At 35.4% G+C, this 12,551-nt stretch overlaps 1 protein-coding gene across 1 annotated transcript in view; it reads right to left on the bottom strand.

Moving 5' to 3' along the window:
- Positions 1-12,551, bottom strand: part of LOC103802043 (apolipoprotein B-100-like) — a gene marked incomplete at both ends in the record, with an annotated part of 29,084 nt that overhangs the window by 15,070 nt on the left and 1,463 nt on the right. Inside the window, 16 exon segments of the mRNA XM_009074486.1 lie at positions 2-172; positions 1,362-1,529; positions 2,280-2,471; positions 2,738-2,914; positions 3,457-3,694; positions 4,024-4,235; positions 4,958-5,104; positions 5,222-5,339; positions 5,531-5,758; positions 6,795-7,014; positions 7,718-7,803; positions 7,991-8,115; positions 9,091-9,246; positions 9,431-9,584; positions 10,590-10,735; positions 11,585-11,700. Of these exon segments, the coding sequence (XP_009072734.1) occupies positions 2-172; positions 1,362-1,529; positions 2,280-2,471; positions 2,738-2,914; positions 3,457-3,694; positions 4,024-4,235; positions 4,958-5,104; positions 5,222-5,339; positions 5,531-5,758; positions 6,795-7,014; positions 7,718-7,803; positions 7,991-8,115; positions 9,091-9,246; positions 9,431-9,584; positions 10,590-10,735; positions 11,585-11,700 (2,654 nt within the window).

Below are 12,551 nucleotides of genomic sequence, written 5' to 3'. Positions count from 1 at the left end.
TGCTGAATTTCAGTTGTCCAGCTTTTACACTAACATGTGCTTCAATTCCAGATTCATGGAATATGTTAGAATTCATCTCCACGCCACTGCTAGCAAATTCAGGCATGTTTATTCCCAGGTGTGTTACAAACTCAATTGCTACTGAAGGTTTAGCAATGAGATCTGCTTGCATCTATTTAATAAAAAGAAATAAAATGGAGTATTTATTTGCCTGATACACTTCTTGCTGGTTATATAAAATAAACAAAATACTCTTGATAATCTAGAGGCAAATTTTATAAAATTGATTATGCTGTTCAAAAAATCTGATCCCCAAATCACATGAGCAGAGGAACCACATAAGTGGTAACTATACTGTAACAAATACAGCAAGATGGCAATGCCAAGGATCCTTCCCTACTTTAATGTAAAAATACGCGTGCTTCAGAAGTATTTTGTACATGGAGTTACTTGCATGCATTTTTGAATCTGAAGACAAGAGCCAGTTTTCCATTGTAAAAAAAAATACAGTAATTTTCAAAAACAATGAGCAAACTATTTGACAAAAAAAAGAAAAGAAATGGATCCCAGATTTGAACTTCTCTAAACACAAACCAGCTTGCTTTCAATCTTTTGCTCTGGCCATTACAGAAAGGAGAGAATGCTAAATGCAGGAAAAGATTCCAAAGCAACTAAAAGGCAATCAGTTCTATATTTGAGGTCTTATTTTTTAATGTAAGTCTTGCATATGGTGGAAAATTAAAAGTCTAGATGAACTTAAATTACTAAGAAATTTACATGAAATACTGACTAAATTAGAGTGAAATAGTTATTAGAATTGTAAAAAAGAATGATGCAATTTAATTTTATTTACATTTTAACTGGATCATTAATTTTGGGTGAAATGGTCTTTCATTGTTACAATTTTAAAATGCTTCCTTTTAGATGAAAAAATGTTTCACTTTACTCAATTTTCACTATTTCTTTTAGCTGATAATCAAATTTTTCACTTCGAATTGGCCACATCAAAATATTTTGTTAACTTTTTGGATTGAACAGCAAATTCACATATTGTAGATTCTCTGCCATTGTCATTTGAGAGCAGGGAGAGATAAATAAAGAGAGATTAAAAGGATTATTTTTGAAAGAGCGATTAAAATACTTTCAATTAATAAATGTTATGTTGTTTACCTAATTTATTTTATGTGTTACTGCTGAATTTAATGCAAATGCCATCCACAAATTAACCAAAGACCTCTAATAAGCATATTTTTGTTATATCAGGACCATTTTGTAGTCTTAAAAATTTGCTGGTGTTATAGTTTTATCCATAAATGAGATTATTAGGAGGAGAAAAACCAGAGGCAGCTGTTGAGACTTACACTTTTCTGATGAAGCTTCACTGCTACTCTGGCCCCAGGTGCTGCTATTCCAGACAAGGCAAACTTCAGTTGCAAACCTGCTCCAGTTGGAAGGTCAAACTCATTGTCCATGAACATGTAGTGGACAAATAAATCCCTGTCAACACCTTTTGAGATGGCTTGTGCAATCTGTGAATCAAACAATGAAATGATCACTAACAAATCCACACTTTGGAACATGTACATTTTCTAGATTAAAAATTGATCAGGGAATGATTGTAACTCTATAATCCCAAAATTAATTTCATATGGAGTAAAAAAAATCTAATTTCTATAGATTCTTTGCTTCAAAAAATGTACTAAAGACTGTTTAGTGAAAGTTGAATTTTAAATGAATACCAGATTTTTTCACCTGCCTTGAACACAGTTTATCTGCCTTAACATACACATACAAAGGTGACTTGGTTTAGATACCATGTAACATTCTGACTTCCTCAAAGTCAGTGGCAAAGCATTTTTCTGCTTCAGTGGAAGCAGGGTTTTACCAAATATTCCTAAACTTTACTACATCTTCTTTTCTTTATAACATGACAAAGATAAATTATTGCTTAATATTAACACACATTTTCATAAGTAGTATAACTTAATGCCAAATACTGAGATTTCGGGCATAATTCCAGTAGCTATCTCAATAATACAATAAGATCTGAACTTTCCATTTTTTCTTCCCCTCACCAATATTCCAGTTGATTATTGAGGAGTCTTCATGGGTTTCGCAGTCTTTCAGACTAAACATGGATATTTTATTTTACATCATTTTATTTTTATAATGGTATCAAATACCTTTAGATAATAGTTAAACATAATCTAAATATTGTTAAAATCTTGTTTAAAAAAACCCACAAATAAATAATGCACATTGGTGCATGAGAAACATACCATTTCAGGAATAGTCTGTAGTGTTTTAACACTCTTTAAAATCAAGCTTCCCAGCAATTTGAAATCATTGAGTTTCATGTACCCAAGTTCTTCTCCCAGGATTCTCAGATATGCTCTTCCTTCAGGCGCTTCTTTGTTGCCCAATTCTTTGATCAGTTTTTCAAGGTTAAGTATTATTCCTTTCATGATATCCTGAAAATTCAGTCAGAAAGTAGTAAAACTTACTTAGGAGGAATCTGTAAGATTTCTAGAACAGTTACTTAGCGAATGTCAGCTAATTTGCACATACACTTACAGATTTGTCTCCAAATACAATTAAGAAAACACACAGGTAAATAGCATTAAGGATTTCTATTGTAGCTCACCAGGAGAAGTCTCATATAGAATAGAGAGGTAAGTACTATAATTGCATAAAAATAGGAATGCCATACTGCACAGAGAATGCTTTCAAGCTGTACCTGATCCTGCTTGCCATCCTGGGAGTAACCAAAATAGTCAAAAAGTGCCTTGGAAACCTGCTCTGGCACTTTGCCATCAACCCAGTACAAGGCCTTGCTTGCAGTGTCTGGGAAAAATCCCTTCTCTCCAAACAAGGCTTCCAGTGTTGGTTCAAAACCCTTTCCATCCAGGCCAAGCTGAAATGAACAGGAAGGACAATGCATAACTGAGACAGTTCCCCCACTTCTTTGGAACTTTACAACAGACTTTCTAGGGAAAAAAACAACACATTTATAATATTGTATCCTACAAGTCTATGACTCTTAAGGGAAGATATGGAATCCTAAATCTTATAATGCATTCTATCTATATGGTGAGGTCCAACAAAAACCCTACACATAGGCTGTGTCTCACTTAAAATCTACTGTGAGTATTTCAGTGTGCCAGTAATGATTCATAAGCATGAAGTCAATTTGTTACAGATGGGTTCATTTTACCCTAGCTTAGCCCTTTAGTGACTCCAACAGGGTTGTCCGGTGGCAAGTGACATCACATAATGGATGGCTTGCTCTGAAGCCCATTGAGATCAAATCAAAGTCCCCTTATAAACAGAGTGATCTTTAGATTTCTCCCAAAGCTTCTAAAAACAATACATTATTCACAGAAAGTTGTTATAAGAAAACAGAAATGCAAAAGAAAACAGCCGAATACTAGCAAATTTTTTTGATAATTGCTGTACCTCAAAGATATCAGTTGGGTCAACTCCGTATGCATGCAGGGTGGTTTTTAGCATGGTCTCTCTAGGAACATAGTTGTTTGGGTCAAATACCACATTTCCTTCTACTTTGGCAGAGACAGGGTCAATTCCAGGTAGAGAAACTCTTTTGGAAATCTGATAATTTTGTGAGAATTTTCTGAAATCTTTGGCTGTTGGAACCTGGTTACCTTTGAGAGCTTCTTCAACTTGGATTTTCAGACTAGGAAAGTATAGCAATGAAGATATGATTAGTATGTATTCCAAACACTCATTTAGTCTTAGTTAAGGGATTTTTTTATGTCACTTGCAGACATTCATACAGCTGAGGTGACTGCAAATGGCTAGCTCTCTGCACATATTAACAGTAAACATAAGACTTAAGGGAAAGACCATATAATCTGGAACAGCTCTGACAAAGCCATACTGTACTCAGCTGATGTGCTTGTTCAAAGAAACAGAATAACCTGCCCTGCTAGATAACTGCCACTGCAATTATGGGCACAACTTTGTTCTTCCTAGGAGACCAATATATAACTAAATTTTACTTACTCTTCAATGCCTATTTCTTCAGAGTCTAGGATGTTGGCGATGTGTGAAGCAACAAAGCTTTTCACTTGCTCATTTTTCTCCTTTGTGAGGACTCTCAAAATCTTTGTAAGATCACTTGGGGAAGGATTTTTCATCACTATGAGATAGGCTGCTAGACGTTTGTCTGTGGGTGCATCCAATTCTTGGAATGCTTTTAGAAGTGCTGAACGGTCCTATATAAACAGAAAAAGGTTTGCACAGATGAACTGGTTCATTCATGATATTGCTAAACCCTTTTGGGAATATATAGGGTGAACTAATTTTCAGGATGGAATTTTTTCAGGACTGCGTATCTATTTCTGAGCCTTATTTCTATAACTAACCAAAACAGTTTCTATGAACCTATTTTGCTAAATTTTCTTTTGCTAGAAAATGCCATAGAAATTATGGCTTTATTAAAGCTGATTTTCATAGACTCTCACTATACTAAAATGTTCTGTATAATGACACCCATTCCATAGGGGATACTGTTGTGTCAGTGTAATGTAAACATGCATCTAACCAGCACTATTAACAATGATTATAAAATGCCAGTATAAAATATGGACCTGATATTTTTCTTCCTTAAGTGTATTTAAACCTGTATTAATTTACTAGTTAATACCATAAATAAGTAGAACTCCATTTCAGACACTAACAGGAACAGATTCAAACTTCCCACTTAAACTGAAACTATCTATACAAAGCAAAAGATCTACACCCACTAAGTCAGAAGGCTGCAGAACTTCTCCGATATGTGCCTAGAAACTAACTAAAGGAGTTCTAAAAAAGCTGGAGACAGCTAAAATGAAGGTAGCAGACCTATGAAATAATAGGAATATTTTTGCAATAACTGCTGTGAACAGTCAAGGTGAACTGAGGAACTGTTTATTCTGGTTCTTGTGACCTGATTTACCTCTTCAGTAATTGTCATTTTCCTGAATGCCTGGATGGCTGATTTCTGAACTGAAAGTGATGCAGCTTCATTTCTGATACACGTCTTCAGAAAAGATTTCACGTTGGGTTTAGCTTTCTCCATTACTGCACCCATGTTTCCAATAGCCTGTCAGTGATTAAAACACAGAAAGATGATAAACATTTTTTCTCCACCAAGAGGAGTATTATATGCACTACAGTTTATAATATTGGCCTATACAAGGAAAGAAGGAAATAAAAATACCCGAAGTGTGAGGTATGTCAGTTCATCTACTCCAGAACAATCAGTTCCAAGCAGTGATACCATGAAGTCTGCAACATCTGTTATTTCCTCTGTCACAATCTTCTTCTCGTTGTAGAACCTAAAGAAATTGAGAAACACATTAGAAACAAAACGAGAAAATGGGAAATGTCTATATTTTATTCTTAAAGAGTAATTGAATGAGAACAACAACAAAAAAATCCCCAAAAAATTGAGAACTCAAGATTTACTTTAAGCATTGTATTTCTTCCTTGTGGTTATTTTGTAGAATTTCATGTTATCATCACTTACTTAGTAACAGAATGACTCAAGCCATAGAAAGAAGCTCTACTTGGCTGATACTGTGCCATGGTAAGAATTTCCCGTATTCTTTCTGGAGTTGGAGAAGGCAGCAGTCCCAGGGTGTATGTGACAAGATCTGCCACAAGTGGATTCACGTTACCAGTTCTCAGTATCTGAAGGACTGCACCATAGCACTCTGGAGTCCCACACTGGGTCAGGGCCTGAACAGTGATGGAACTGAAAGGAGAAGGATGACCAGGAATAATTAATTCCCTGTTGCAGTTATCACTGCATATTAACTGTTTGAAATAAACATTTGACAGGTTTATTAAGGTGTTTTAATATAAATGATGTATGCTGATGTGTGATTGGAAGCAAATCATGCAATTGCTTTTCAAAAAGAAGCTTCTTAGTTTTACAGGTTATAGTAATAACACAATTAAATGAGAACAATAAGAAAGTATTAACAATATCATAATTGCACAGACATATTTTTTTTTCCACAGAAGACTTTCCCATACCTTTAAGCATTATAATCTAATCTATTGAACCAGACCAAGGCTCCAATCCCTCTACAGACTGAGGACATAAAGTACCTGTCAACTGACTCAAGCCCAGCTTGGACAGAAGTGTGAGGGTGTAAGTGTATGGGTGGGGACAGGAAGGCAGGGTCAGACAAAGGAATAGTGCTCTTCCCTGTCTCCAGAAGTCTCATGTTCAAAACTGTGTTCTTGGCTGTAAGTCAGACTTGGGATTTTGCAATTACAGTCATTGTCTTTGAGAAAAACTTCATGAAAGATATTTGGCTAAAATGACATATACACAGGTTGTGTCCAGCACACACACCTGGTATGGTATGTGAGGGAAGAAAAACCCTGTAGTGGGCTGTGTTATACCCTAGTTTATAGTTCAGCTTCTCCAGTAAGTTTGGAAGATTTAATAGGGGAATGATATAAACAATATTAGTTCTTCACAAAAGGCTAGAAGTTTTAGATTTATGTGAGTTCTTATACTGTCCTCATATATGTAAGATTCAAGTTGTAATTAACAACTGAGCATTTCTGATGGAAAAACGTGAAATCCACAGGTTTTACATTCCCTTCCTTATTTTTCTCTCTAGATAATTCTCATAATGCTTATCTTTCTGAAAGACACACTTTGCATCTAATACACCTCTAATTTAAAACCACTTGCCGCAAGTCATCAACTATAGAATGGTTTTGCCAAGGCATTGACCTGTGTTATACTTGCACAATGCAGTGTTGCAACATACCTTGAGGTTTCCATCATCTTTGGTACAAGAGAGCCAAGAGTGTTGTTGTGTAAACTTCTAAGCCCAGAAACAAATCTGTAAAAGAGTCTTGCTCTCTGCTGGTTCTGCTGGGAGGCTGTAAGTTTCTGCAGTTCCTGAAGGATTTTCAGGACAGCATCGCCCTGCCTGGGGAGTTTAGCATCTGTACTTTCCAGTGCAAGTCCCTTCTCTTCCACTTCATCTAGCAATTAAAAAAAAGAAAATGCATTTTTTATGTCTTTATCAAGGAGTTAAGTTCATTTTTATCTTCTGTCATACTTTTAGTATAAAGTCTATAGATTATTTTATATGATAACTGTTGAAGTTTAACAGCTGCAGTTTTTAAAAATAATGGAGTGGAACTTAAATTTTTGCATAAATTGTTTAACAATTTCATGAAGATTACTTCTGAACACCTTTTACATTATCATAATCTATATTTTGATGCTCTATATAGATTAGGAGAAATATGTTATGGTTATGAATAACAACTCCAATTCAAAAACATATATTTCATAACAAAATATATAGTAATAATTAATACATTTGGCATCTGATGATAAAAGTTGCATAAGAAATGTTGAATAACTAAAAAGGGTTCATTAAACAAATTTCCAATAAGATTAAAATTACTTTTCAAGCAAATGATACATTTTTAATAATAAAGAACAATTTTACAATTAAAATGAAAACAGAATACTTAAAATTAGCAGGGTATTTAAACTTCTCAGGTTTTCCCATTTTATACTCAACCTTTTTCCTGGCTAAACTGATCAAATTTCATTAAAAATTGTAAATTGATTTGGTGCCATCAATCGCATGTTTAATTAATTTGGCGTTTAAGAAAATTGTCCCTGTATTTATATTTTGCCCTGTATATGTATTATTGAGAAGTTCAGCTATACCTCCATCAAAATTTTTGTTATTGATCTTTGGGGTATCTTCAAGCTTCAGGGTCTGATTGATCTCCGTCATCACACCATAGCGATTTCTGGCAAACAAAGAACAAATCACTCCTTTAGTTGAGTCTAAGTACTTTTGAGAGGTCTTGACATGTCTCCTGCCTTCTTAAAAACAACTTGCATATTTGAGGATGAAGTCAGGGCAGAATATGATACATCAACATTTAAAATGAATATTTAAAAATGAAGGATAATGATAAATAGCGAGCAACCTACTTGTATGAGGAAGGCAGAAACAGGTGTTTTTCACTGCAGACAGCATCTCTTATGTGCCTTTTCTTTGCATCAATATTGTAATGACAGTACTGAGTGCTCTTTAGAAGGGTAGACAATGGGATGTTCTGTAAAATAAATAGATTGGCAGGCATTTTACTGAGTAGAATAGGAAACTATCATAGTTTTAAAGGCTGACACAATTTTACTGTAATATTAACAGTTACAGCAAATTGGAAACAAAAGTGCTTAACTGGAATCATTCTAAAGACAAAATTGTGCCAGTAAAAGCTCTAGTCTTCAGTCTCTTCACAGGCAAAAATCCCACTGAAATTTTCCCTTAGGCCTTATTGAGGTGTTTGGGTTAGTAGTTACTTCATGATTGATCCCCAGTTGCCTACAACAAAGGACTCTTTCATAAAACTAATCTGTAATTTTTGCATTAGTCCAGTCCCCTTGTAACAACTAATGCCTTTCTAAATTTTGCTTTTATTAGACAAATTTTAAAGACTTCCACAACAAGCTGAAGAAGTTGCAGAAATTATAAATTGTGCTTTCAACATTAAATGAAACCCTTTTTTTTTACATTTAAAGCACTCAAAAGCACAGATGCCATTATATCAGAAAAAAACCTAATCTGACAATATTCATGCAAGCAACTGCATTTGATCATTGTGGATTTACTGTTAGACTGAACAGCATGTAAAGCCACTTAGTTCAGGGTGTTTATAGAGTCCTTTCCTTCTGCACACGTGGATCACATGTTCCACATAAAATTGGAATTTTGAAAATTTTGACCCACAAAACTAAAAGTTTGGCTATGATCTGATATGTTACCGTGTAATCAATAGTATTAAATACATCTATGAAAAGCTTTCCTTTAAAAGAATTAAAATGAGACAACAGAGGGTAATTTTTTTTTTTCATCTTTTTTCTCTTTGGACTGCCAGTAAATCCACAGTCTGATCTAATGGAAGGATGCAGAACAACGACTTAAGTTTTTAGAAAATAAATATAAAACTTAGTCATTGTAGTAGCTGTTTGTCATTTTAAGTGATGGTGTGAAAAATGTTAGATCATATAATTTTAAATTATATACTTACTAGTCCCTTTACAATGGCAATAGGGCTGACATGATCTCTAATGGGACTGAAGTTGTCACAGGCTTTCAGTTGCCTGGTAATTGAAATATCTTCTGCAACATTTCCTTTTCTAGATTTGAATTCAACTTCACTGTCACACTTTCCATATATAGTATCCTGGAAAGAAGAAAGAAATCAACATTTCTGCTCATGCTGTCAGACATTTTCTGATCTAGCTGAAAGACACCCTTTCTGATCTAAATTTCCAGGCCTTATGAAAATTATGTTCAGGAGTAATTCTGCTAGGTAAGCTTTCTTCCATTTGTTAAGGAAATAAAGTGAACATTTTCAAAACACCTACCATTGAAATTGTTTTCTCATTTTCTGCTGTTTCTGTTGGTACAAGTAGAGCTGAGATAATCCCTCTCTTGAGATTCAGTACATTCCGAGGTTCATCCTTCTCTGGATACAGCTTGACTTTAGTTACATCCTGAATGATGAATTTTAGCTCATGCCTGCCCCCAAAAAAAACATTAGTATGAAATCACGTTAAAGCCACACAGAGAAGAACATGCTATCAATAAACTGCTGGGCTATAGATAAAGCATCATGTTTATCTCAGTCTATCATTATTTACTATTCACTGCCGTTACCAATAGAAAGCGTTACTATTAAAGCAGCAAAATTCTAACCATGGACATTCTGATATCATCAGATTATGTCATCTAAGGACAAGCATATATCAAGAGCAAAGGCTGAAAGTTGAAATTGCATAAATTCAGAGGAGAATGAGGTAATTATTAACTGCTGCAATGGGCTACAAAATGATGGGAAGGATTCTTTTCTAGTTACAGTTTGTAAATAAAGCCTTGATTGTTTCTGTAAAACATATTTTAACACTGTCTCAAGCTGATTTTAGATCTCCAGCTTGTGAAACAAGATGGATACCAAGGCACTGAAACAAGCATGAAGGTGCATGATTAAAACATGCATTGACAAGCACTAGACACTAGTTGGGTGGAGGGAGTAGTAGAAGTTAGTTACGAAAGCAGATAAGTAAGGAAAAGATAAGCTGCATTTGTCATTGGAAATCTGGACTTCAGTCTCAAATGCCTTTTTATTGCACAGTCTGTACCATGTCAGCAGAGAAAAATTATCTTAAGCTGGCTTCATGCAGCCATTTGAGAATGTGGTTACAAGAAGGAACATTACAGTTGAACGCTGTTGTTAGGACTACCCAACAGTTTCCTGATTTAGATGATACAAATGACAAAAACATTCCAGGTAAAAATCCTGCTTGTAAAAGCTCTCCCCTATTAGCAATTGAGAACTATGCCATGTTAAGACTAAATTGTATCAGGGGAGTTTTGTTGTGGAACCACCTTGTTATCCTTGTGGAATCTACCATGTTATCATGAAATATGTTCTATGCATAGAAAAACATAGTCATGGTGGACTGTAACATTGTAGTCTGTTCCATGTTAAGGTCTCAAGGATTGCTGATAATTGATATGACTTACTTGGACATGGCGTTTGCAAAGTCCTCAGAGTTCTTTGACTTTTTCAGGATAGCTCTTCCCTCAGTGTCAGCACCAAATGTCTCCCTCAGGGAGCAATGCATTGTCCTCAGGATGAAGTGGCACAGCTGTGGTACCTCCAGTTCAACCTGAAAACACAAATATGTTTATCTTTTTTTCATTATAATGTTTTCAGGATCATCCAGTTACCCCTGTGAAAATATGGTTCTTCTTGGGTTTTGTAAAGTGTCAGAATCCTTCTGCTAGCAGGTGTTGGTAAAGATTCTGAAGTGCTCTAAATAGTTTGAAGTAACTCAAGGAAGAAGATATGAGAGCCGGTACTTGCTGGGCTAATGGCATGGAGTATACTACATATGTGGTACACAAGAAACTTTCAGAGAATTTAGAGTACTAGAACTGTATGAAAACATGAGTCATTACACTGATCAGTGTTTAGACTCTGTTAGAACAATGTGTGTTAAATAAAGTGTTTTTTTTTCCCAGTTACTCCATTTCAGGAAAAAAACATAATGAGAAAGTTTTGGGCAAAACGAATGGACATTGGGTAGTTTAATGGCCTATGGGACCTCAAACTCCTACAGTCCTGATACTGTCTTGACTCTTACGATCAACAGGCTATCACGTGGTCTTCATGGCATCAATGAGCTATTTTAATTCAACTTCTAGAACTGTTTGATGGACATTGGTAAACTAATGGGAGCTAAGGAAAACTGAACTACCAGGTCTTGCACCGCTCTCATGTAAAAGTACAGCCAGCTCAGGACTGAAATGCACTGGCACAATGGTATGAAGGACTTCTGCCATCCTCAGTGCCTTTTGTCCAGGACAGGGAGGGCTTAGTCTTTATGACTCTCAATGTGTGTCTTTAAAAAGAATGATCTTGTTCGGAAAATCATTGAAGGATGCTTCCCCACTGCCAGCTCTCATGTTGTTCACTATACAGTACAAATCAGTTGTATTTACTCCTCTTTGCCTACCTTGCAAGTGATCTTTGAACCACTTCGAGAATCTGCTGTTCCTGTGATCCCGTTTGATGTTTCTGCTTCATATGAGTAAACATATTTTCTGAGGGGTTTAAATCTGGTTGCATCTTCTGCAATTGGGAAAACAAGAGTGTCTTTATGACTTGGGTAGGATATGCATGTGCAATCCTTATAATACATGCTTAGTTTTGTGTAACCAAAATGAATGCCACATATGAAGGAAGCATGAAGATCCACATTCCCAATATTTCCTTTTACAGAATAGCTTTCAGCCAGAGAAATGATGCTTTCACATAAGCTGCATACTTTCTGATGCATAAGGCAAAACTTGTGGGGGCACCGTAAGTTTTGGGGTCCACTGCTGTGTTTGATGGGATCTGACAATACGACCGCATCTGGCCTTCAAATCATACTCCATTAAAGCACATGACAAAATACAGGAGAGAACTTAAGGTGTGGAACTCCTTTAAAAATTACCCAATTGCTGCTAAATTAAGCCAATCAAATGGTAGTTTTCAAATTGCTAATAGAATTATTCCTTTCAGCTCATATTTTTCCATCACAATGCAAATGAAAGGAGCTGCTTTACCAATCACATGACTGACACTTAGAGTAAAGAAGCACAGAAAGACAGAACACCAAAACTAGCATTCCTTAATACCATTTCACCTGAATCTACAGAGGATCTTTCTGCTCCAAACTCTTCTGAATGATGATCTACTCTAATTCACATATTAGCTCAGAAAATTTTACCAAAGTAGACTATTTTAAATGGAGATAAATTTTAGCTATATGAAAGGCATCAAGAACAAGGTAAAAATGCTAAATTATGACTAAAACAGGAGGGAGTATTTTCAGAGGTGTTTATCTTTCTGTCAAAGGAAGCCCCAAAACCTAACAGGCTTCCTCACAGTGATAAATTTCACCTGTGTTTAGTCTCCCTGTTGCCTTTCAGAGTCAA

Source organism: Acanthisitta chloris, unplaced genomic scaffold (assembly GCF_000695815.1).
Source record: "Acanthisitta chloris isolate BGI_N310 unplaced genomic scaffold, ASM69581v1 scaffold37120, whole genome shotgun sequence".
Taxonomy (NCBI): Eukaryota; Metazoa; Chordata; class Aves; order Passeriformes; family Acanthisittidae; genus Acanthisitta; species Acanthisitta chloris.
The sequence above is the reverse complement of the archived record's forward strand: the minus strand, read 5'-3'. Positions and strand labels throughout refer to the sequence as shown.